The sequence below is a fragment of the Gymnogyps californianus genome, chromosome 12 (assembly GCF_018139145.2).
Source record: "Gymnogyps californianus isolate 813 chromosome 12, ASM1813914v2, whole genome shotgun sequence".
NCBI lineage: Eukaryota > Metazoa > Chordata > Aves > Accipitriformes > Cathartidae > Gymnogyps > Gymnogyps californianus.
In genome coordinates, this window is record NC_059482.1 from 3864489 (window position 1) to 3892350 (window position 27862).

At 36.9% G+C, this 27862-nt stretch overlaps 1 protein-coding gene across 1 annotated transcript in view; it reads right to left on the reverse strand.

Moving 5' to 3' along the window:
• Positions 1-27862, reverse strand: part of USP10 (ubiquitin specific peptidase 10) — a 52548-nt gene that overhangs the window by 16269 nt on the left and 8417 nt on the right. The window contains exons 2-5 of the mRNA XM_050904016.1: positions 15176-15244; positions 12029-12074; positions 6214-7239; positions 252-343 (exon numbers count right to left, since the gene is read on the reverse strand). Of these exons, the coding sequence (XP_050759973.1) occupies positions 252-343; positions 6214-7239; positions 12029-12074; positions 15176-15244 (1233 nt within the window). The remainder of the gene's footprint in view (positions 1-251; positions 344-6213; positions 7240-12028; positions 12075-15175; positions 15245-27862) is intronic.

A 27862-nucleotide genomic window follows, 5' to 3' on the forward strand; every position in this document is an offset into this window, starting at 1 on the left:
GCAGTAACAGAGACAAACTGCAAACAGGATTGTGCAACCAACTGCAGGGGAACCCTGGACACAAGGTTCAACGATCCAAAATACCTCTGGATTTCTAGATGCTACCCTTACACATTTCAACCACAGTAGCAGGATATGGGAAGACAAACACTTTTATAAAATACTTACCAGAATAATCCAGAAAAAACTTTGACAGATATAATATACAAATTTTAACTTAAGTGTATTAATTTTTTCCAAGGTAAGGATACAGCATTGATGTAGCACCAGTTTCCTTTGTTGATTAGCCCTCGCGGTTGCAAAGACACTGGTTTATGTATTAGTCTTACATTTTCCAGTATTTCTGCAGAACGAGAAACAGCAAATTGAGCATCAACAAAATGCATGTGCTAGCCATCAAAACAAATATCTGTTGGTGCATTACAAAATAATTCAAATCAATTAACAAGATTCCCAGAAACTTCAGCAAATAATTTTCACTCCATTTAAACACTGCTCATACTTCAAATCAGACATATTTCTTCAACAGAAGACATCCTGGAACTTGGGTCAGGGGGATGCTGGTACAAAAACTAATCATTGTAATTTCAAACCTGAGAAGACCTATTTGGTTTTGTTTTCCTAAAATCAGATACTTTTCTTTATATAGATATATACATATATAGATATAAAATCCTATTAGCTGTAATCCCTTGCCACAAATTTTACAAAGTATTTCCCAAATTATTCTGCTTTGAACAGAGATGAACATGATACAGCAGTCTCAGTTCACAAGTTTCAACAGTATCTTAAAACAAAAATATCTTAGTGCAAACAGGACAGACAGATGTTAACGTGGTCTTTGGAACAGTATGTTTTATTTATTGGTTTAAGACTTCCAAGGAAGTCTTAAAGATACAAGATAGTAGGCTACAAGATAGTAGGCTTACATAATATAATGGCTACTGTTCTCCTGCTTTCAAAAACTTCAGCAGTGGCCCAAGCTTAAAAATTAGAAACCACTGCATATAAGTCAGTCTGTCTCAGTTATGAAACTGAGAGCAACAGGGGGAGTTTTTCCAGGAAGTCTGACCTGTTATTTAGCTACCTAAATAAAAACTGTTTAAGGAAAATATTGGTTCTGGTATATTTTAAATTTGCAAAATAAGGACAAGAGGTATACAAGACAGAATAAAAAATGCAAATAAACATAGCAATTGTCTAGCAAGGGGGTTATTTTTACAATAAATGTGAGGGCCTCTAAAGCCTTTATATGCTACACTGCATAAACTTAAAGAGTTTGAGCTGTTCACTAGAAGGACTACCTAAACAGACAAGATAACATGACACGGAAAAGCAGAGGCAAAGCCATAACGAAGCAGAGGAGGTGGCAGAATTGCAAACAAAATCCGTGTCCTTCTATTTCCGAACTATCTCTTTACCTATAAGATCATATTTCTTGCTGACACCACCAGTTCTGACCAAATGAAAACATGCCAAAAAATAGAAAATATTTAAATCAGTCTTCTATTACATAAAGAATCTCACACCTGAAAGGGCAGACAGCAAAAAGATGTAAAAGGGAAGACATTAGCACCTAGCACAGATGCAGATGAAAATTCTTCTGCGAGTGTTGAAATATATTTACCAAATTATTAATGCTCACATATTTCAGAATATATTGTTAAAGCAGCAAAGTTTGAAATGTGTTGTGCAGACATACAATCTTTCTGTTAATATAACTAAGCACCACTGAAAATTGGCATAAAAATAATAAAAAAAGTATTTATTTTTAAGGTCTATCAGTAACTTTTTACATTAACTGTCTTTTTCCCCATTTTTGTATCATACTAAACAAAAATATTATTAGGACCTTTAGCATCCTCTTGTGGTCAAAAAACTGCTTTGTAAACAACATCTAGAGCAATTACAGTGAGTTTTGTTTCTTTTAACATAAAGAATTATTTTTCTGTACAGCAATTACATTCAATACCACATTTTCATCTCACACCTAACATTTACACAATAACTAAAAGAATTTTTACAAGAGTATCAGAAGAAAAATACACTTACAACCATGAGAAAACCTTCTTAAAATTTTAAAACCTGTTATAAAGCACACATCACTAACCAGAAAGAATTCACATTCCCTTTGGTGGATACTGACTTGTGAAACGTGGCCTTGATTTGAAAACATATGTAGAACAATATCATCATGTTTAGAAATTTCTGTTGGTAAACAGACATTTTGCTAAAGTTCATTCACCAGGTGTTATTACAAATAGTTGTCAAACTTAAAAAAAAAAAAATAATTCCCTAATCAATGCAAGTCTAAAGTTTAACGAAAGAGAAACCATGTGGATATGGTCTCCATGCTGAAGACATATGTGTTACAAGTTCACAATTTAATGCGTAGCTTGAGACCATTATTTGGCAAATATTATGTATGTCACTCAGACCTCTCTTCAAATCTGGACAATGACAAAAAATGCCAGGACAACACTGCTGGACAACCCTACATGAAATCAGTTTCTGCACGAATGCAGTCTGATAGTACAAAAGGCTAAATTTCTGAAGTTGTTTATAAAAAACCCCAAACCTTGCATGCCTCCATGCCACAACTACCTCCTCTAGTGCCTACCTAGCTTTAGTAGTAAGAAAAATTTTTCTACTATGTAACACTGAAACACCTCTGTTACTAATTAAACTAATTCTTGTCTTGCTCACTACAGTCTTGGGAGAGCAGTGAATTGCCATCTTCTTTATGAATTTGTTTTATGTATTTGAAGTTACATCCATGTAACAATCTCATCTGAGACAAAGTAAATCCAAATTTTCCACGTTTACCGAAACAGTATGGTTTTCAAATGTTACTTCTGTTTTCGCTGCTGCACTACATCCTCCTTGATAAGTAATGCCCGAAGACTAGCATTTTCATCGAGTCCTCAACAGCAACAACAGAATTATAGTTATCTTCCATCTTTTCCCTGTAGATTGGTATTACACACACTGGAAAAAAAACTTTGTCTTCTTCAGCTTGACTAAGGACACTTATCAACTCCCTAGAGAACTTCCAGATCTTTTTATTGTCTAATACTATTACCAACCATTTGTTCTTCGTACTGTATGCTTGCGTTTGATTTCTGTTCTGGTGTACCCTTCCACACTTGCATTTACTGGATTCCCCTCCTTCTAATTTTAAATCATTCCAGATTTAGTCAGATCTTAATGTTTGTGTTCTTCAATTTACCTGAAATCCTGCCTGCTGTAAACAATTTTTACATGCACTGTTAATTCCATCATCCACAATGAAAACATTGCAAGAAAACATGATTCAGAAAATCTTTTTAGATTCTCCCATTGAAATTTTTCCTAAAGTTACCAAGAACAGTGAAACTACTTGGAGAATGGCTAGCTTTCCCAATCACTTATTTCCCTGGCTTACTTAGAACATTATGTAAGGCATTATTAACTATCATCAGGTTATGCATCAGAGGGTAGTAACTGTGAAACGTGGCAAGTGAAGCCTGAAAGAGAGTCTTATTTTTTACAAATATGGACCATTTATAACCTTATGAAACGAATTATTAAAATGTTTGTCCTAGCATCTAAATTAGGCTAAGGTGTATAATTAGTACAGTTGTCCCTTTCTAAATATGCAAGTGCTGTACCTGTACTTCTCTACTGTTCTGATGTTATCTGCCTCGAGTTTTGCCAAGTAAACATCAATGGTTCATAGTTCGCTTCAGAAGTTCCTTTAACTTGTTCACTAGTGTTGCCAGTAAAGCTTCTCACCACACACCTTAGCCACTTGCTAAAATTAAGTCTTCAGTATTTTTTTCTCATCAAGATTAACACAAAATTTGTTTGTCTGTTTGATTTATTTTCCAGTCCTGATCTTCATCTCCTTATCCTGTGTAGCTTTCGTTTAAATTTCAGGACTAAGAAACCACAGACCTTTGCAGGTTGAATCAAGCAGCATTAAACTATCTTCAAGGTGCCTGTGAATCATTAACCTCCCTTGTAATAACTGGTGAAATTAAGGCACAAACCAGCAATTTGTCCCTGGAAAAGTAACTTATCTTCTTGTGTCCTGAGCACTTGTTCTAAATAAAAACTGTACAGAAGGGCCTCAGAGCTCCAACATTAAGTCAGAAGATTTGCTAATTTTCCTTGCTAAACTTGAGATACTTTAGGTCTAGATTTTACCTGTGTTTAGCACCCTATGGCACTTGTGGTCAAAAATTCATTCCCACTGGCATGAGTTGAAACTGGTGAATTCCCAGCAAATCCAACAACAGGATCTCAACTCAGCCACACAGAAAACAACGAACACAATCAGCCGCTACCTATGAAAAACATACAACATTGCTACGCAGAAGATTTGAAATTAAGTACCTACGGAACAGAGCAAGTGATCTGTCTGGAAATCATAGACTGAAACTCATGTAACACATTTTTGAGTGTGGGTGCATGAACAAAGCACTAATGTACCTATTTTCCAAACAGGACAGAGAACATTAAAAAAAGAACAGACAATGAAGAAAGTCACCTTTTTGCAGAGCAAAGCACTGATTACATGGCATTCAGATCTTCAAGTAAACGTTTTATACCAAAATCAGTAGCATCTGAATTACAGGAATTGCAGCAATAACTCCTACCTAAATCAGCTACAATGAGAAGATTAGTTCCTTTTCACTGGAAAAGGATCTATACTCAGATTACTCCTCTGCAAAAACAGCTAGCTAATAGTGAAGGTGCAGAAGAAAACTGTATAAAAATTGCATTGCTATTTTAATACATTAAAGACAAAATAAAAAGCTTTGCTCCCACCTGGTGGCAAAAAATAGTACAGAAACAGTAGAAGTCCAGAAAGTTAACTTAAAGCTGAAGCAACTTGGACAAGATAAAAACTTTTCATCTATGGCAAGCAGGTCTAGCTTTACGGTTGTCACAAAATAGTTTTAAGTTAAAATTCATCACCAAATGTGAGCTTAAGATTTTAAGAGTACAACATACTCCACATGTATGGGTTCATACAAACCATAATCACCTGCTTATACATATTTTTTAAATACAGTTAACTGCATTTGTAACACCTAAGTGAAAAATACACAGAAATGTAAATTATTCTGACAGCTTTCCTCTCAACAAACAATTTGAAGTAATGAAACCGTTACTGAGTAAGGAGGCGATGAGAGGCAGGCATGTACTTCTGGGTATTCTGAAAAGAAACGTTCAGGTCAGCTTCTGGTTAGAGTAGAAAACTTTGACTTGAAGCCGTCACACACAAAATGCCATTGTACTTGTAAATTAGCTTGTAGCATAAATAGTAGGATTTTGCACAAGCCTTTTCACATACGGACTATTTCACATATTAAAATAATTATTTTTGTTCCAACACTCATGAGTCAGTGACACAAAATGCAACCAACTGGATATTTTTCTTCATGTTTTCTGACTGAATCTGCAAAAACGATCTCATGCACATTCTAGCATTTCTCATTAGAACAACAAATATGACAGGACCAATGGTCAAAGCCCTTGTATCACGCATTGCCTTTCCTGATGTACCCTCTGGACAGTTTCCTATGGTTATTCTTGAACAGGTAATAGCCAGTACTGTTTCTGAATAAAATAACGTTGTTTATAATGGTTATGGATAATTCTTCAAAATTTGAGAGACAGACCTCTCAAACAGCAAATCAATAAACATAGAAACTATTTCCTGAATTAGAATTTCTGAAGCGAGACCTATTTAGACATTACACTTAAGTTACTGTAAGTGTCCAGTAATTTCAGCTACTTTAGCATAAATATATTAATACTCTTCCTTTCTTGTAATGGAATGCATTACAAGGTTGTAAATACTGGATAATATAACACACCATTTTCAGAACAAACTTTTCTAACGTATTCTCCTTATTACAACAGCACACAGCTGAATGCAACCAGCCTATTTAAAAATCACAGATTCCTTAAACATATTGTTTGACAAGCAGCAATAGTTTTACGGCATCTAGGATAACGACATGGTAATGTCTCGTTGGAATGTTTACTCAGGGTGATACAAAACTAGCTTATTTAAATTACATCTTTCATAGCAGTATTTGAACAGTCATCTTATTAAGAACATTAACAGAGGAATCTTCTCTATCGATATTGCACGCTCCTGTTTACAAGCAGAGTTAATACCCTTCCAGTGTAACATCCACTCGTGTGTATTAACTATACCTGCAATCTTTATGGCTACAGGATCCTCTGAAACTGGAACAGGTCCCTCTTTGACTTCAACCTGTTTTTCAGGGACCAGAGTAGCTGTGGCAGGAGGGGTATACTTAGTCTCAACATAGACCACAGATGTGGAAGCAGAGGGCTTGGAATTGTGAAAAAGACTAGCCCACGATTTTGCAGGCTGATTAACAGGGACTGATCCTGCAACCGGGACTGTTGCCTCAGTAGTAGGTGAAGCTTCCTCAGGCTTAGGTTGGTCTGAGTCAGTGCTTTCCACAGTGTGCAATTCTACCCCATTGGCAGCTGTGTCCTCACCAGAGGATTCAAGTGTTTGTCCATTAGTAACGCCAAGATTTTCAGTAGTATCAGTACCAGCATAAGACTGTACAACAGCTGTCCTTAAAGGGCTATCTCTGCCAGTCTCTGAGGGGATGCAAAACTGTTCAGAATTAGTAACACGGCATACCTCAGGCTGCCCTGCAGTCCTGGTATTGTCTAGTGCGCTAGAAACAGAATCATCAGAGACAGCTTCATTAATGAAGTCCACAGAGTTGTCCGGGCTGTTGCAAGTCCTTGGTGTGGCCAGGGAGGGCATGTCTCCCGTCAGTTCCGTATCCTCCGTGCTTATACTGTTTAGTCCCGATGAATTTGCATGGCCATTAACAAGAGCTTCTGTGGGAGTGATGCCATCACTGACATCTTCCAAGTAACTGTAGTATCCTGGGGGTCTTTTTTTCTTCTTTTTACGCTCTCTTTGTCCAAGGCCTCCCGACAAGCCATCGTTCTCAGCGTTAGAACCGCTGTCCAAAGCGAGGGTTGGGTCAGTGAACTGGCAGTCAATGGAGTTGTAGTTTGTTTCACTGAGAGTATCATCAGGGGTTTTCTGAGCAGGTGCACAACTGAGAATGAATTCTGGAGCCTGAGGATTCAGAGTACTTGAAATACTGTAGTCGGTGTTATTTAGTACAGATGACTGTGTCTCAATAACTTCATTAACACCAAATTCAATTCTCTGATACTCTTCCCCTAGACAAGAGAAAGCAAACCTGAGTTAGTGAATGACATCTAATCAAAAAGCTACAAAATCAAGAAAAAAACCCATATTTTCCTGCAACTCAGTGAACAAGCTACATTCCCTCAAATGAAAATAATTCTTATTCTCTATCTCAATCCTGAAGACTATTTCAAAACATCATTTTCTTAAAGACAACAGAGTACAATTCAGGTTTTCTTAAACGGAGTATGTAATTTTCCAAATCACTGCACAGTTACTGCAAATAACACCTATTAAATTCACCTATTAAGAAAAACTATTAAAGCCCAAGGACTTTAGCAATACTCTGCATTAAGTGAATTACTGGATAATTGCGTATAAAATATGGTACAATATTTAACTCCACACTTCTTCTAAAGCCATTGACAATTAAAAAATCCAAGCCTTTACCTGTTTAACTTTTAAAAATAATTCCACATGTGGAGCTTGGTTTTTGGGAGCTTTGGTTTGGTTTTCCTGGTGTGTAAAGATTTACCATAATCCTTAATAACTGAGAAATATTTTCATTAACTGTATGGAAACACTGCAATTACAGCTTTTGAAACTTCAGGCTCATCAATAACTTATTTAATTTTATCACAGTTGAATATATTACTATATGAGAATACAATATATATGACTATATGATTTTATGACAAGAAATACAACAGATATGCCTCAACATAAGTCAGCATTTAACTTGTACATACAAGCAGTACTGAAAAACTTATGAGCAGGATTGGATTTGGGGGTGTTTTGGGGTTTTTTTGTTAGGGTTTTTTTTAGTTATTTATTTACCTTGGAACTTTGACATGCTCTTGAAAGAAACACTATGCAATATTCTCATGGCAGACTGCAGTATCACAAAATATTGTCAGTCACAAAGTACTGCAATTTCATGGAACTTAATTAGTTTTATAATGCATGCGTGCTAACCAGTAACACTGAATACTTCAGTTACAACTATTTCCATTAACTATCAAATAAAGAGATAAAATTAATGAAACTGAGTCTTCATTAATATTAAAGGTAAGCTCACATTTTAGTACTTAAAGTTTTGTAGGTCTACGATATGTATGCTACTGTTTCAAAGACATTAATTTTAATATTTTGTTTCCTAAAAGATGGGGGGGCTAAAAAACACATTTCAAATTTTTAAGATTGTTACTACAGAACCAAACAACACTAGATACTATTTCCAAAGGAATATAAGCTGATACACCACTAAACTTTAAAGATTTTGTGCAACTTACATTATGTTTGACATGTCAACAAATGCATATTTTCAACTATACCACAGACACTCACTAAAAATGAGACGGGTGTTTTTTTTAAACACACACAACAAAAAGCAAGCAACAGTTCCTAAGGAAAAAAAGTTATTCAGAAATAATCCTATGGGAGGACAGAGTCTAGTGGAGAATGTTTTGATACCTAACTGTCAACATAACTGTTTTGAAACTCTCCAAATACTTTCTAGAAAAGTCCGTAGACAAAAATTTTAGCTTTAAAAAAAAAAAGTAAAAGAAACAAGAATCTAGAAGGGTACCTATTTTTTAATATCAAATGAAGAGTAACAAATGTTCAATGTGTGTTGAGGTCTGACTTACACATGCAATACCAACATACTATGAATTAATGAACAAAGATACATAATACAGATGTTAATTGCTTTTCTGCTTTCATCTATTAACCTAACTAAATGAGAAGTAAACACATTTCATGTATCAATTTCAATCTTGCTGCCAGTCAAAAGGAAACTTTAAAAAAAGATAAAAACTCTCCATACACATCTAATTTCTCTAAATCATGTTAACAAGAGCCTGCATTTCAAGTTTTCTTCACCTCTCCCCTACACCCATAAGAAAGTATTTTATAACACCATGCCTGTCAATCCACCATTCACCAACTACTTCTGTAATCATTTCTGACTAGCTATCAACAACCAGAAAGGAGGACTTAAGTTTCTTTTAAAAAAAATCAGCAGCCTAGAGGCAGGGAGGTGGAAAGCTGCTGCCTGACATCCACTTAAGAGGGAAGGGCTGGGAGATCTCAGGCGTCTCCTAACTGTTCAGCAGCAACACTAACTGGCTATCAGTGCTATACACTGGCTGACCTGTCAGGACACACAGCTCAAAACCAGCCACAGCTTCATTTGCTTGCAAAAGCAGGGCATGGGGTTTTAAGCGATACGGGACACCAATCCACAACAAAACTATTCCTCATTAGTTCATCTGCTTATGGAGCAACTTGTTAGTTAAAGCATGAACCAAGAGCTAGTTCTTTATCCTTTGTTACAACAGTAAAAAGCACAAGCAACAACTGGTAACACCTAATATTCCTCCAAACACGATAAGAATGAATTATTGGGCACATTTCAAATCCCTACCAGTTCAAAATAATCTGAGACTTCTGCTTCTTTTCCAAAATCCCAGTTAAAAAAATAGTAATTGCTTCAAAACAAAGAACATGGTTGCCCTTCATGGGCGAGTTAAGTCTACCACAGCCAAAAGTGAGAGTTCTCACTTCTGCACTCCTGTCCTGCTCCTCTACTCTCCAGCAAGCTTCCAGCACTTGTGTTACTGAAAGCTAACCTAGCAAAAAAAAATAATCCAAGTGGTTTTTTTTTTTTTCCTGGTTTTGGTGAACTTATCAGCTTACTGTACACTAGACAATCACAAGAGCCAACTCAGGGCAAGTGGGGAGCAGAAAACAAAAACACATCCCTTACAATTACGGCACAATGGTAATTTAGCTGAAGGTGCAACATGACCATTGTAGGCTAAAATCTTGCCAAGAGCATAACTGATATTCTAGCATTTAACATACAAATTAGGAAGTTACCGCTGAGGAATTAAACTTTACACCTTACAGCAGGATTAGAATAATAAATATCAGTAGCTACTATATAGTTAGTCTATGGAATGACTGGCAGAAGCTCATTTGCCATACGATTGTGTCAAGTTCATTTGAAAAAAATGAGAGGTAATTTTTTGTTTGTTTTGACTTTCCACTTTGCTTCTGGGCATCTTTCTTTCAATCTAATTCACAGTGCTATTTCTGAATGGACTGAAACAGATATATCTGTCATGAACAACATGACACACATATTGAAACAAGTATCAACAGATGCTCCAAGGACAAAGTTTGTGTACAATAGCAAAAGCTGTGAATACATAGTACTAATTAGTCTGAACAGAGTTCTGCATATTAGAGCTTCAGCCGTGATTTGATTATTCCTAGTAAGTATTAACAGATCTTCTAATACCGTAATAAAGTTAAATACTGAAGTATAGAAAAAAATTAGACTACGAGGAGTGACATGGTCAGTGTATGTCATTATCTTATAAAAATTCTGCATAAGCATAGCATTCCATTTTAGTTTCCACAGCTTCTTATGCAGCCATCACAGTGATAATATGCATGCACAGTACAGTGCAAGCTTGTTAAAGACATTTTTCAGGCAAAACCTAATTTGCTGTCATTACCTAATCTCAGGGCTGGGAGGGGTTCTCTCAGGGTCTAGGAATCATCTGAAAAACATTTGTACAAACCAACTTTCTGTATGGCTTGTGAACATTAAAATCTCAGTCTTAAAGAACAGAACTTAAATCCATAGTTAGACAAAGCAATATAGGACTGGACACCTCTGTCAGCAACAACAGACAATTCATACCATATGGTCCTTCTAATGAACTTTTCAAACTCCTATTTAAAACTACTCAGGGTCCTAAAACTGGTCTTGTACTAAATAAAGCTCCCGAATTTTCAGAAATGTTGCATATCTGCTTTCAAATGGGACCTGTTGTCCTTCTTTATGACTGGCTATCTTATTTACCTTTAAATGCAAGGCCAAAGTCGCTAAGCATAATGATCAGGTGTTCTTAAACATTAATATGTGCATTTTGGTCCTCTTAAGTACTTTTGAGAAATGTCCAGTCAGACACTTGCGTTATTTTGAAGGAGATCTAGATGTCATTTGTATCATTCTCAAACATCTGGGTAAGTCTCAGCTTTCTTGCTCTCCCCTGGTTCAGGGAAAAAAAAACAAACACTAATTTACCTGCCACTTAAAATACTGTGAAAGTTCAGTTTAAACTATATAGAGTGATGATGGCATGGCAACTCCTACTTAACTGTCAACTTTACATAACTACGAAGTAAGGCCAGGTTGTAGGGTGTATGGGTTGAGACAGAGTAGACGTGTGACTGTTACAGCTTTAAAACAGGAAGTCTGTAATGCATTTTTACATCAAGAGTTATACTTTCACCAAAAGAAAAAGGATTTTCCAGAAAAATAGCTGAGCCAGACAGAAACAAGAGTCAAAGGGAACACTGAACAGAGCACTGCTTGCAGAGCTGTCTTCAGGTTGCAACTGCCAGAAAATACTCACGCTATGGCTCTTACAGGAGGGCCAGCTGAACGCCACACTAGTTACTTATTTCTTCAGTACAAGTTCTCTAGCAAACTTCAGCCCCCCACATTTTTACAGCTACATCCCACAATATTTCAGCAAGACATTAAGATTGTGTGGTAGCACAATCAAGGAAGAGTAAGCATGTCCACCCTAATTAGCTGAAGTTCAATGCAGTATTTCCAAATACTCTCACAGATCTCGTTCAATAAAGGTGTTTAAAAAAACAGCCTGCCAAATATATGCATATATACCTGCTGAACAAGTTCTAAAGATTAAAGAGAGGTTGTAGTAAATCTAAGGAAAATGTCACAACTTTTAAGTTTAAAAAAAATGGATGTTGATTTCTTACCATCATGAAACTTACCTGTGGACTTAATACCACATGAAACTGTTTCATTGTATGGGGGGAGCTGTACAAAAAAGAAATGAAACTTATTTAGACAAAGCAACTCTATTAACATTTGATATTAGCTTCATTTGAAACATCTGAATCCTTTAAAAATAACATCATTATTAAGGTCTGATTTGCTGAGAGTATGTCTTGAACTCATGCTTCTATATTTATCAAATCCCACACTGTAGCTTCAAGTGTCCTTGCAGATCACCACAATTACTGAAAGATAATCTTGGTTACACGCCATAGGCTCATCAACTTCTCCAGCAATTCACCTCCCAACATCAGGATCTTCCTTCGTCAATAGCACTCACCACGATTCTAAAATGAGGAACATACCCTCTTTTTAGACAAAAACTGAAGACAGACCAAATTACCTGTGAAAGGATGAAACAAAGTTTTGCACAGACAATAGTCACACCTAAACCTTTTGACTCTCAACCTGGTTCAGCTACAGTGTACTCTTAATCATATTTAACAAAAACAAAAATTTTTGATCATCAGCCTAAGAATAATGTAACCACAGCATATAGTTTCTATCTGGATTGTAAATATGTCTGGTATAAAACACTGGCATCATTTTATGGACTCAGTGGTTGACAGAACCCCTGCTATTGTGTAACCACAGGTGGGCAATTTCTAATCCCCCCTTGCCTGCCCCCAGACTCTCGCAGCAGCTGAAACCCTTCTCCTGTGCCTGCATGAATTGGCAAGCCATTGCTACACTGCAGTCCAGCAGCTGCCTGGAGAACAGCTGAACTGTTTCTGCAGTGGGAGACAGAACACTGAAAGTATACTGCAGTTTTACAATGCTATTCTAAATATTAATGATAATGCTGTAACAAGTATCAAAGACTTTTCCACTGAAGTCTTCAGTTCTCTAAAGCTACAGATACCTACATATTGCCTTTTTCAAGCACTGTAGATAACAGTGCATCAGAAGTGGCAAGAAAAATATTCCTAAAATTGCATTATAAGTAGTGCATAAAAAGAACACATACTGTAAAATCCATTTATAAATCATAATACATCTTAATACATCAACTTTCCAGGTCAAAAATGAGAATTAATGGGTCAAAAAGGTTCTTAAGAGCTTGGAGCCTCTATTATCCATATTAATATTGAACACAGATTCAATATAATTTTATAGTTAGAGCTAAAAAAGTTACTCTAAAAGTCTACAGTCAACAGTTTATGATAAAACTTGTAATTCTTGTTTTTCTCCAGTTCAAAGGGCTTAAGAAAACACAATGTAAAAAATAAAATAATAATAATTTAAAAAAAAAAAAAAGTAGTCCACCTATTGGTCCCCTACATATCTGGTTAATCAACAGCACCTTTGCGAGGTAGAGATTTCTGACTTGACCTGTTTCGTACAACTGGGTTACCTGAATCATCTCAGTCAACAGGCATCTGATAGAACATGTATTAAAAGTGCCATGTATAAAGAGACATTCTAGGCAACTTCTAGCTTTAACTAGTCCCTTGCCTCAGTCCACCCTTCGGTCTATAGGTAAGGGACTTCAGAAAGACACCAGCATCAACGGATGCCGGGACTCCCAGAACCGGCACTGCCCCCAACAGAATGTATGTCAAACACCACTGCAGTATTATAATCTCAGTCTTGTCCTTCTTGAATTTCACCCTGGTTTTTTGAGACCACTTTTCTCTGAAATATCTGCACAGTGTAAAACTAATAAGCATAATTTTTATTTCATCATCCAGATAATTAAAACATTGAACTGAACCAGATCAAGGACAAACTTAAGGAACATCGTTCAACACAGTTTTTTATTTTGATAGCTAACCAGTAAGTGGTACACTTGAGACAGTTACAAAATGAAGTAACACTGGTTCTAATGCTGTAGGTTCATGTTTCCTCAACATACTTTATGAGAATAGCTTTATAGAAGTCAAGATATGACATTTCCATCTTCTACAATGTAAGCGTTAGAATAGCTGATGTAGGAAATCTATGGTGACACTACATAGGACGCAAACGTCACGCTGCTGCTACTGTATTTAATGGTGGGAAAACAGCAATATAATCAGAAGAAACATGTATTACCTGAAGATCTATTCTGCATTACTTCCCAGCTACCAGAGAAGATACAAAGCTATCCCTAAAGGCAAGGAGAAGCTATCTTTTTCTTTCTAAACTTCCTCCATCTCCCACCCCACCCCATTCCCTTCATGCACTTCTATTGTTTAGCGGTATACTAATTATACTTGGAAAATTAAGTTACAGGAAACTAAGTCACATTAACAATGGTCGTCACATTTGTAAAATGTGACAAAAGGATTTCCCCATCTACAGTTGAAGTGTTCGTTTCCTTTATGTTGAGGGGAGAGGACGAAAGCATGATTGAAATGTTTGAATGGAAAAGTTTGGAGGAAAAACATGGAAAGTGACCTAGAGGAAAATTATTTTTCAAGTCTGGAGATTTGGACAATGGCATAATACTCTTCCCTACAAAGGAAAATGGTTTCTTCATTCTCTACCAAGAACTACAGAGAATAAGAGCCTACAATACTATCTGTAGTATGTTATGAACTCAAATACACAAAGACAACTGTTTCTACTCTGTGGTTCTCACTGCCACTGTAATTAGTTCATTATTGATCCATTTCTCAGACCTCATGCACAGCCTTCCTTGTAAGCATAGCTTTGATGTTTAGCAGTGCTCCACCTGTCAAAAACTACTAAGAATCCCTGGGCTTTGAAAGGCTCACAAGACTTAGAAGCCCACCCTACTTACAACCTAGAACGCTGCTGAAAAAGTTTTCTCTATATCCACCTCTTCAAAAAAAAAAAAAGCAATCAAAGCTGAGGTAATAGGGCTGGATTACTCACTTTCAACATTCTATCACTACAATGTCAGCTATTCCAGCTCTGAAAGATGACAAGTGGATTGTGGAATAATTAATTTCTTATTTCTAAAAATTGACTTAACATCCACGTACATGGAAAGAAGACTCCTGTTCAATATCTTCAGTTTGTAAATTAGCAAGCTAAGAGAATGATAAAAAAATAATTGTATTGTTATATTTCAAATACACACGCAGAGATGTAGCTTTAAAATGTTATTTCTAAAAGAAGTTTAAAGTAGATCTTACCTCAACAGAGCATCGTGGAGTCACAAAGAACTGATTAAATTCATCAGGGCTGAACTCCCCAAAAATATACTAAAAAAAAAAAAAAAAAAAGAGGAGGATCTTTGTTAAAGAAGGATTTATATTCAATACAATTAATAAATTCATGATAAAATCTATTAAGATATTAGCATTCAAAAAGACCTGTGAGTTGGGAGCCAGAAACTCACCTGTTTGCATCCTAACTCTCATCTTAATTCCTTCCCAAGTCTTTAGCAAAGTACTTTAGGCTCTAAAACTATATACAATGCATTTTCCTTCAAATTCCTGCTAGAGGTAATCACAGCACAAACTGCAGCTCATCCCGTGACCAGTTTTAAACCAACGTGTAGGGTGAGAAGTTGCATCAGTTCATATAAGCCTTAGACACAAGCTGGTTTACGTTCTAAAACAACACAGATACCTACCCTTCACAACAGAAAAAACAAGATCTGCTTTTCCAGAGTTCTGCTAAACTAATGAGTTATGCAAGACTAATGGTACCACTTACCTGAGTGCACAAGCACAGAACTGAAACTGCCTAGGTGTAGAAAAATACACAAGATCTAAATATCATCGATTTTGGTACAGCTGCTCTTACGAATTTTGTTACCGCTGTGCCTGAAACTACATAACCAACCTAAGATGACATGTCTTTTTCCAACATTATCTTCCTGCACCCTTTTGGATATTTTGCATCTATATTTCTATGAAAAAAAAAAAGTACCTAACAAGACCACGAACAAACCACACTAAAATGAGAGTTTATATTTAGTTTACAGAAAAATAAACATTCCCAATAAAAAGGCCTGGCATGTTGGCATTTCATAGCACCTGGAAGCTTCTATAAACTTCCACCACCAGTTGTAATTAGCTGAACAGCCTCTGAACATTCAGGACAGCAGAGAGATACTGGGACAGAAGTTGAACAAGCAGTTGAATAAACTGACTAAACAGACAAAGAGGACTGGCAAATACCACTAATAACACATTCTTGGCATGTGGAAGGATATTCACATTAAGAGTCACTAGTCACAAATATTATGGCTATGGATAAAAGCAGATCAGTTTCATCCAGTACCTTACAGCTTACCACTCTCATTCATCTCCAGTGTACTCTGACAGTCATTTCAGACAATTCTTTGCTATCCTCCACCCTTCCATCAGAAAAGCTTTTTCAGCAGGGTCAAGTCTTGCTCATGGTAAATCCTTAGCTTGGCTGTATCAAGATACAACTAACTAGACTGGGAGTTGAATCATAGGAAAAAGTTCTTAAAATTTGAAAAATCATCTCTAGTGAAGTGCAGGCTGTTGCCACAAACTGTAGATACAGTAATTCAATCACAGTATTTTCTTTCAGACTTTAGGTGGTTTATTCCAATCAAACTCATGTACTTGCTGTTTGCATGACTCACAGTCATCTACATTCATAAATTTCAAAGCTTAAGTTTAAGCTAAATTCCACAGCAATTACAAAACGTAATTTTCTTACACAAAAAGTGATACACACTTATATCACTTTTATGTGTGGAAAGAGTTTAACCATTTTAATGCCCTCCAGTGTTTTTAAATAACTATTAATATAATCTAGTCGACAAACAATTCTAACAGTCAAAATAAACTGGAACATCTGTGATACAAATGTTTGAAGCACAGTGGAACAGTTAATGCTTTAAAAAACCTTCACATAACCAAGTGCTAACTACCAACTGAGACAGTGCAACACCTAAACAGAACAGGATCCCTAAATCATACTTGAGTGAATGGCTTCACAGTTCTTGGCACAGGACTTAAACTTGGCTTATGCTCTCAATATAATCAAGTCATTTTTATTCAGTGACATACCAGCTAGAATTTATCATATTCCAAAAACATGCCTAAGAAAAACACTTGCTGAATCATAACTAAATTATGTTTTTAGGAGATATTTTTGATGCAGTCATGCAACAAAACAAAACAATAATCTCAACTATAGACTATTAAATGTTTGTCCTGGTTTTGGCTGGGATAGAGTTAATGTTATATAAATCCAACCCTAAGTCTTCCATATAATAATACAGTCTTTTCATTTACCAACGTTTTTAACCAAGGTACCACAGGCCTGGTACTTCTTTCTGAGCAAAAGAAAGCGCTTCTTTTTTAATTAGGGAACACAGAATGGAAGTTGAACAAAGTGATCATTAATGTTATCTTAACGGAACCGTTTCACTATATAATGATGTATTCACATAGGGAAATGTTGTGTCTACGCAACTGTTTCTTCACAATTTAAAACAGGACATTAAAACTTTACCAACATCTAACCCAAAAACTAATCCTAGTCAGACTGTAGCACAAAAAAACCCATCCCATTTGGGCCTGAAGAAACCAGAATTTTATTCGATTTTATGAGGCTTTATTTAACAATGCTTTACACCTGCAAACACAAAGTAGACCAGTTAAAAGATCCCTGCATAATAAACTGAGAAAAATAGTGTTTCAAAATAAACTTATTAGGCCATATGACTGATGATATTAAACCTACCCAACTTAACCGACCTTCCTGTCCTCTGCCTCTCAAGTCAGCCTCGTCTCTCAAGAAATAGATTTCCACAAGCTACACACACACAGCACCCTCTGCTAGCGTGACAGAATTTTCTACCCTTTTTAAGGCACAACTACATGCTGAAGTGAAAAAGAACCGATATCACATCACTTGGCAAGTATAACAATCTCTACAAAAAAGGATGCAAAGGGGAGGAAAGCCATTGCATTTTAAGCAACTTGAAATACAGCGCTAGCTACCTGCCTGCTGTCCGTCCATCCTACATCCCAATGAATCAGCGTGCCTGGTGCTATACAAACGATCTCTGTGTAAGAAAATATTGTTTTAGCTGTGAAACAGCTTCAGAAAGACATCACTGTAGTACTTACTCTGAACCATTAATTCATATTTAAAAGGTTTTTCTGCAACTGAAATGCCGAAGTACTACGCATTTTTAAGCAAGAAAATGCTAGGATTTTATGAAAGCAATACACCCTTGCAAGAAATAATCTCATTATCAGTACAAGCTTTTGTGGTCCTAGCTTGTATACTCTGAAGTATCCCACATAATTTCAAAAGCCTCAAAGTTAGCTTTTTTCCAAACTGACAAATAAAATCTAATACTTGGAACAATCAAACAAAAGTTTAATTAAATTATTTACACAATTCCTACACAAGCTACTCACGATCAGCATTAATTTACCCCACACTCTGTAAATAACATTTAAAACACACAGCAGAGATACACCAGCATGTGTTAAAACTTTGCCAGCCATTTCAGACTATTCCAATTCCAATTTTAATAATTTCAGGTGTGCGTTTGCATAAGAAACAAACATACCCATTAGGACTACAACAGATTGATTCCTTTAAATGCCAAACTCTAATCTGCCCTACACTGTATCAATCTCTAAACCTGTGTGTATGTCACAGTACTTCAAGGTCCCAATCATGGATCATAGACTGGGACTTCACCATACAAGCTCTGAGGAAAAAGTGGGTTTCAGATACAGACTGCTTACGGTAAGCCCTAACGCAGGCACGAGGCTGTGATTTGCTTGGTGGTAAGCTGCTTGTCATGCCGACTATTACCAACGTGTCAGTGCATCAACAGTCTCTTACTTTACATTAACTACAACTGTACAGTTACCTGAGCAAAGGAGGACCACAATTGCTATGACAATGCATATGAACAGACAGCTGAACTGGGCCAGTTAGCAAAATCCATGCCTATTACCATCAATAATACATAAACTAAAGTATGCACGGCAACATACAAACCCAAAATTTTAAAAAACATTACCAGTGAAAAGTTGAAGCTTACTCAGATAAAATTTCCTTTTAAGGCAAAAAAAAAAATCAAGCTTTCTCCAAGCAAAAATAGTGTTTAGCATTCAATTACACACTTCAAAAATTAATTGTGATTTATATCCTCAGACAAAAAAGCATCTGCTTGAAAAGCATGCTAAATAGTAGTCAATGGTGTAAGTGGTAACTCACAAGGTAGAGCAGGAATTATGCTTAGAAGAGAGAGTCCAGTCTCACACCAGCACTGGATTTGGAAGAAAAACTCTAAGAGAATACTGGGGGGAAGTTTTGAAAATTTCCAATTGTAACATTACCCCTAGACTTACTTTTAAAGATACATAATCCCTAGGAGGCTTAATTCAGAGTCAAATCTGATCTCCCTCTCCTTCTCAAACCATCTCTGCAACCTATATAGCAGCTTTCTGTTCTGGCTCCTGGGAAGGAATCCTCTCTCACTTTTTTGGGAGCAAGTATTTCACACTGCATTTCTCCCGCTACTCTCCAGATTATTTAACTCTGCAGAGCAACCATTAACCTTGCATTAAGTGTATTCAGGGATCCCTTAAGATAGCTCAGTCTGGTGAGCTTGATTTCTGCCACAGATTAAGAGCAATGTCAAAACAGTAGCATATAAATTTCAACAATCTTCCACTTGCAGCTGTGTAAGAAAAACAAATGGAAAATAAGTCTCCTCTGGTGGGAGGCAGGGGTGTGGGGGTGTGGAGAGGATGAGGTTTTGTGGAATTCTTGGGGCGAGGAGGAGGACAACACACATCCCCTACCACTACTACCTTTCCACTTTCTCGTCAGTGTTTCCAAACCTCTCCTTTGGAATGGAAAAACAAAACAGTAAACCCAAATAGTAAATGCAAAACATACTGATGGATGTACTCCATTTTGCAATTCACGACTGTAACCCAATTTGAACATTTACCAGAGATGTACAATATGTTATTAAACATATTAAAATTAACATGATTTTAACTAATATGAGTAAACATATACCAACATAACAAAATGCCTTTCTTACACTGCATGATCAGAAATTGATTTTTTTTTTTCCATCTAGTATCTTCCATACCGACGTTTAACAACCCATCGCTTTAAAAAGAAAATTATTCACAAAGGTTGGTTTCCACCCTTTTTTTAAATGCTAGTTTCAAGATACACAAGTTCTGAACTTCTGGGAGTTTTCAAATGTGAATGCCTTCTTGCAGACGCTCACATCTATAAGACCAAGGATGAAAATAAAAGTAAAAAAATGCTTGAATAACCTTAACAATGAGACAACATTAGGCAGGATGGTACACAACACACACAAAATCTCTCCTTTCAGACACTAACAACGACTTGCACCTAAATTAAAAAAAAAAAAAATCAATGCAAAATTAAATATACTTTATGCAATTCTACAATGGTATCTCTTTTCACATGAAGCTGCTGGTGGCATGGGTGCTCCAGTTTTTAATTAAACTTTCTTATGTTACAAGTACTTCAGATTTACTTGCCTTATTTCCACCCATCAAGATTTTGCTATTAAAGTCTGGGGATTGAATTCAAAACATTCTCATACAGCTTTGGAGAGTACCAAAAAAAAAAAAAAAAAGTACAACTAAATTCCTGAAAATGTTTGAAAGAACCAGATACAACTGCAGTTCTGAACTCCTTCCTATGTGACTGAAGAGAGGACATCAAAAGACCTGTATCTTTGCCTTCTTAAGAACTTAAAATTGTGAGACTACGATATTATATAAATACTCTGCAGATGAGAAATTTTTTTTAAAAGTGTATCACATTTGCAATATATTTTTTTCTACGATACAAGTTAAGAATATTGAATGAATGAGACTATTGAAGCTGGTACAGTGGAAAGGACTTTCAGCCTGCGTTTCCAAAACTCACTAGTGGGCTGGTGTCACCAATTTTAGTGTTCAGTCTGACATGCTGTAAGTGATCAAATTTCCCTGCGTCAAGTACCTGCCTCCCAGTGTTAGTTCTCTTTAAAAAAAAAATACTCATGTTAAATATCTCTCTTAGAGCAACATCCCAAACCCTCCTGATTGTCAGTCACTGGTGTTTCCAGTCGCAATAAAACTGGAATCAGTTTCTAAATTAATCTCTATAATGTGATTACAATAGTATAATATACATCTGCACTCCAGCAGATTCTACACCACTTTGAACAAAACATTTCATCAATGACATCACCTTTACATCTTCGAGATACTAACTGCATCTAGATTATAACACAAATTACATAAAACCAATTAACCAAACAAATCTACACAAGAACATTTGTCTTCTACCACACAGGAATGAAAGTAAGGATACTTTTGTATTTGTACAATAACTCTGACTACCATAACTGACCAAGTGGCATCTTAACTATGCAGACGAAAGCAGCAGCAACAGAACTAATTCCAAGAAGGGGGAAAATAAGTTCTCCGCAGACCCCAAAGGATTGAAATGCCTGACCTGCAAGCTCTCCCCATGTTGACTGTTTTTTGCTGTGCTCTCCTTAACCACTTAAAAAATTAATGCTGATGTTACCCCACTGCCTGTAATGAAATCTCCACTGGTATTCCAGTCTAGCGACATGAACACTGTCCTGGAGAAATACAAGGAGGAGCAGTACGTGTTACACAGCTGCTTGTCCTAGAAAAATGGGCAGAAATAGCACTGCTGATGCATCATCATCTTGGCATCACCTGTGCTACAAGAAAGCCAGGAAAATGAAGTGTCAACTTCTGCTTTCAAGAAGCATTAACGTGGCTTTCATCTAATAACCAACAGCTTCAGATCTTCCAGTCAGATTAGTTTAAGCTGCAAATACTCCCACTTCAACTGCTTTTCCACAAATGAGTTAAAAATACAGCTTTTACTTAATGGTGGCAAGGAATAATTCAACTGTATCTAAGCAGAAGGCCTAACAAGTCAAAACTAGTTCACATATAAATTGAAATGATGAAACAGTTTATGTATACCATAAGCTATACAATCTTGCTCACTGAGCTACTTCTACAAAGTGTACTTATTCTTAAAGCTACCAGGATAGGCTGGAGTAGAGGAAGAAAATGAACCATTCAGACAGAAGTCTGTTTTCTGGCAAGTAAAAAAGGGCACATGCGTATGACTGCACTTGGGTTTTCTTAGCAGAGAAAATGCTCTTACATTAGTCATCCCAGCAGCAAACAAGGTACTTCTCCCTCATGCTTTACTTCTCTTTCATTTTGTCAAGGTTTGTCAATATTTTTCTGGAAAGTGTAGGGAAAGACAACCTTCCCTCAGGTTCTCCTTCCTTCTGAGCTGAAATCCATCAAGTCTTAGTACACAGACGATTACTTAATTTGATACAACAAGGTTTTCTAACTTCCAAATCCCAAAAAACTTACTGGTAAAACGCTTCTAAAAACACAGACAAAATTGTGAGACTGAAAAACAGGTTGTTTTTTTTTTTTAGATTCTGAATTTGCAAGCAACAACCCACAACCAGGTGCTATGAAGACCACTGGCCATATATTTACAGCTGTATCACAGCCTAAATAGTAGCATTGTAGGCAAATCCATTTCTGAAAAAATCCTATGCTGATCTATACTCTTCATGGAAAAATAAAGTCCATTTTTATAAATACAAATGTATGGAAATGAAGCTGTACTTTAAGGTGGAATGGTTGCATATTAAAGCTTTTAACAGCTGAAAACGTAATGAATCATGAGCATACTCTCAGTACAGCTTACAGTCCTTTATCACTAGCCCGCAGCTTAAAACTAGAACATTAACAAATCTACATAGTGCCTGGAGAAAGATCAGAGCTAGTCAAATGTAGGTCAACTAAGCCCATGAGTCAGTGCAACTCGGCCTGCCTACCATTTAAGCAATCAAAGGCTCAAAAATATAGTGCATGCCTGTACCTTCCCTTTTTTTTTTTTCTTCCCAATTCAGGGTTTCTTGGATGTTATTACAGAATCCTTACAGCTGAATAAAGTTCGGCATTTTCCACACATTTCACATGAATTAATCTGAGGGGAATTTATTCCATTATGAAAAAAAAAAATTGTCATTCTCAAAAACTCATTTTCTGATCAGAGGAAAAAACAGATCTCTGGCTAGTATGAAAGCACAAGTTGGCGAAATTTCAGTTGCGGCCACAGCGTTACTGGAAGGGCAGGTTTAATGAACGAATGGCCCCTACAGCCGGACACTATCATGGGGGCACAACGTGGATCAGAACAGTTTATCCTGAAGATTGTAATTCAAATATTCACAAAAGCAGAGGAGGCTGCACTCTTTCATTATTATTCATTTTCATCAATTACATAACGTATTTCAAATAAGAGCAACACACCAAACAATAACCATACAAAAAACTGCCAAAACACGAGCCAATTTCTTACACCCAAACAAATTCTGTTCATGTACTCTCTTCATTCTATTACCAAAAATGAGTTGCTTGTTGGCATTTTTCCATTTCAAACAAACAGCAGCTGCCACAAAGTGCAACCAGCCCAAGGAAGCTGTCCATAAAGTGCTGATGGGGGGTGGGGGGGTGGAAGAATAAAAAACAACCCATCATCTTACACAGACACCATTGCATTTATGAGTGTGGTGTACCTTCCCCAACCACAGAAAGACTCTCTTATCTTCTGGTCTCCAAAGCAGGACTACCCCAGCAAAAAACCTCTCCTCTGTCACATTTAAAGCTTTCCTCAATTGATATTTTTCTCCTGTTCCACAAAATAAAAAAAAAGGCACACCCAAAACCAGCCACAATTTTATTTTGCAAATAATAATAGTATAAAGAGGGCAATGCAGCTGTATCACTTATATGTGATCATATAAGTGACAGGAGGATTGTATCTACATTTTATATACCTTTTAGTTTGCATCCTATGAGAGAGCATCAGGTATTCTTGCTAAGAAAATATCTTCCTTGTACGTTCCACTGGAACCCAAGGTAAGAACATACATTCATGTGGTATACAAACAAGAGCTGCAGTGAAGAGCAGTCATTTTGGGACCACAGCAGGAATATCTGGAAAGTGCACTCCAGACAGCAAGCAAGAGGGAAGATAACTAAATTGTCAGGGATGATTACATCAAATCTTAGCTCTTTGGAGAGCAAAAGATGGAATTTCTGACACCTTTACACCAGCAGCTCCACCACAAGCCTACAGAACATCTGCCAGTGATTCAGAGAAGTAACATTTTCCAATCTATTTTCTTGCAATGTTAAATCAAAATAAAAGCCAAACAAAAATACTTTCCTATTAAATTCTCCAAGCAGGCAGTCCTTTCAAATATCAAAAGAAAAATAAATACTTCCAAAATGGGTAGATAGGTCCTTCCTCAGTTTTGAATTCAAGAACAGTGGTTGGTAAAACACCTATTGCTAAGCCTCTACCTTCACACCCTTGAAGAGTTTGAAAACACCAGCTTCAAGCTGGTTGCTCATAATTGAGTAAACACATTTTCTGCAAGCTTTGCTTGCACTGAACTAGTTACTGAGTCTAATGCGCAAATTGTAAACTCTTCCTATAATGAAGAACAAAAATAATTAAGACTTTAATTATTCTGATTTACTATAGCATGATAAGCACTGAGGAGAGAGAAGTTGGAACATGAAGTTACTCAAGAACACAGCCAGTTTAACTGCTATTTTATTATAGGTGGGGCAGGCAAAACAATCTCTTACTAATTTTATCTAATACTTCCCAGTAGAAAAACCTTGGTGTTAGCCACTTCTTTGTCTGCCAGACTAAAATCCTTAAGGCTGCAACCTTTTGTGCCAGATACCTACAGCAGAACAAACTTCTAAGAACACGGTAGTAAAATCAGTTTTGCATCTGGAGAACGCTGCTTTGGCCACATTAAGTAGCAAATTGTCTTTGAACACCTCACAGCAGTCCACCCAAAATCCAGCCATACTGTCTAAATCAGCATTTTTCTGAGGTTTACAAAATCTTTATTTAGCAAGTATTCTAGCAACTAAGATTCTGAAGGATTGTTTTCAATGAGCTTCTCTCAATTCCTCCAGGTGGAAGAACAGCACATGCACTATCTTTTCTACCATCCACATAGTTCATAGTATCGAGGAGCCAGTACATTCCTACCCTGGCAAGGCAGGATGCTCTTGGCTACCAGGACAAAGACAGGCTTTCCCTGTAATGGCTTCCAGCTAGCAAGCTTCAGAGGTGCTTGGCAGTGCCCTGGTAGAGGAAAGCCTTTCTTCGTCCGTGCTTACTATACCTGCATTTACCTCATAGGCAACTTTTATCCACCAAATTCATGATTTAAAAAAGTAAAACTAATACATCTAGACTTGGATGAGGTTATTAAAAAGAAAAAAGAGAGGCAGAGCTCTGGGAAGAAAAAGTGCAACAAGACCCTGAGTTTTAAGAAATTAAACAAGTTTGACTATAAGCACATTTTTACGTGGTTCAAGAAGATTATAACTGGCTTGATGAGGTCAAAGATGAGGAACAAGAGTTAGATGAAGAGATGACATAGGATTTGAAGTTATTGGTGGCCTGCCAGACGGCTCTCCCGTCCAAAAGCTGAATTATCACCCAAAATTCTGCAATCGCATAATCCTTCTACAGTTAGTCAGGCGGCTCTTTAATTCAGTTACAGCAGTATGTATCTCAGCTCCTTTAATAACACTTCCTCTCTTGTGAATTGCTCCATGCGCTTGAATAGCAGACGCCCTTTCCATGTACGTAAAGGTGCTAACCTTGCAGATACAGCATGTGAGATTCAGGATAGCACTCTATTATTTAAGATAAGGAAATTACACTAAAAATTATGCTTCTAAAAACAAGTAATCAAAAGCAAAGCTGCAGAAAAATTAAGACTACTTGTACCTTCATTTGATTCCTACTAATTTGTGTATGGTCGATATTTTCTTTTCTTATTTCCACTATGCACATCTTCACAGAGGACTAATACCTCACAGGATCAATACAGACCCGTCCCAGGGAATAATTCCACCCTGGGCAGTAAGGAGACTACTGTTCCAGTTTGTCAAGCAGGCTGAAAAATAGACTGGAAGATAAAGAAAAGTAGGAAAAGAATGGATAGCCTCTGAATAACTGTAGCTAAATGTTGTGGAAAAGTAAAGTCTATCCCTAACAGCACCACAGCTAAACAAGTCACCCACACAACGCTTTTCACAAGCAATTACTCAGGGCAGGGTTTAAGATGGCTAAGATTAGGTGAGGTAAAAATTAGCTATCTGGACTCCATCCTGACAAGGAATACAGATTAGCACCTTCAGAAGGCAGTTGAGCCCACCTACCCAGGACGGATATGCCTCTTTTGAAGGCCTAACTTCACATCTCAACCCTGAATTTCCAAAGTGCTGAATGCTTAGAACTACAGCTGAGTGAGATTCAACCTAGAAAGTTTAGTATTAATCTAAATGTGGTGTAAAGTCCTACCAAAACCACACTGGCCACCAAGAATTAAAAAAAAGGCAATGCAAAAGCTAACGATACCCAGAGCTTGTACAGGGGGAACCACCCCGGCAAGGCACTACACATATAAGAGTGACAGTAAGAGAAAACACTGGCCGATCATTAAAAACAAACACTACTTTCTCCATTCACCAAGGCCATACAGGTTTTACTCGCCTTTTCGTTTTGCTGGATTCACAATCCGCCTCTTCTCCTGTGCCAGTTCTGGCACACACTGAATGATCAGTGAGATGATCATGCTCAAACTGAGAGAAAATGATCCAGACTTTTTTTTTTTTTTTTTTTTTGCACTGGAGGTTAAGAGAAGATGAGGAACCAGCGTAAAGCTAAAGATGCAAATGGCCAGGAGCAAGAAAGAATGAGACTTTCCCCTTTGCGAGTTGTGACCTGCCAAAAATGGGTTATAATCTCAGAGAAAAAGCCAAAAATAAACCAGAGAACTTGCAAAAACCACAATGATTGGTAAATGACTCAAGGGGATCACAGAAACAAAACACAACTACCACCACATAATAAAGTCTCCTATACTTTAAGCTCTGTGACTGCTGAAGTTTGAGAGTAATCCTACAGAGGTTCTTACTCTATTTTCTCTCTGCAGGAACTCAAGCCCCTTCCACTACTTCACCATGTGACACGTGTATGCTGTATGTCCCCCTGGCAGACAGAAACTGAGGACACCATCTATTGTTTTGATTCTCAATATATATGCAGCCATCCATCTCCTCTACCAGCCTGACGTGTGGTAAGTGGCAGGTGGAAACCTGAGAGGATCTGGCACTGCCCATGACAGCAACTTTGTATGTTGAAGTGGTATGCAAATTAAAATGAAAATTGGGACACCACACACATGCCACCTCCTCCTGAGATAGTTTTAGAGCTTAAGTATCTGCAACACAATTTTATGTAGACGCAAGATAGCTGTTAAAATAAATGCACAGATTAATACACTGCTGCAACTAAAACACAGACAGTAAGCATATTAAACACCCATATTTTTAAATGGCAGCATTAAAAACTGAGTATGAATATAGCAGTAGGTTTACTGTATGATAATAACGCTGTCAATTTTAAGAATTTTTTTTTTCAGGTAGCTCATTTCAAAAGAATAACACTGATAGTGGTGCTACTTCATGTCTTTCCTTATATGAGATCTTCTGTTAGCATTCAGATTTCTTTTGCACATATGAATGAACAGAATGCAAAACAGAGCACTCAAGATACTTCCCAACGCATTTACAATACTGAAGATACTGAAATTCTCTTGCTTTCTGAGGGGGAAAAAGGGACTAAACCAGAGTATACTCTGACATACTCTTACTGACAAAGCCCACAACATTACGAGATCAGAGTACACAACTGATAGCTCA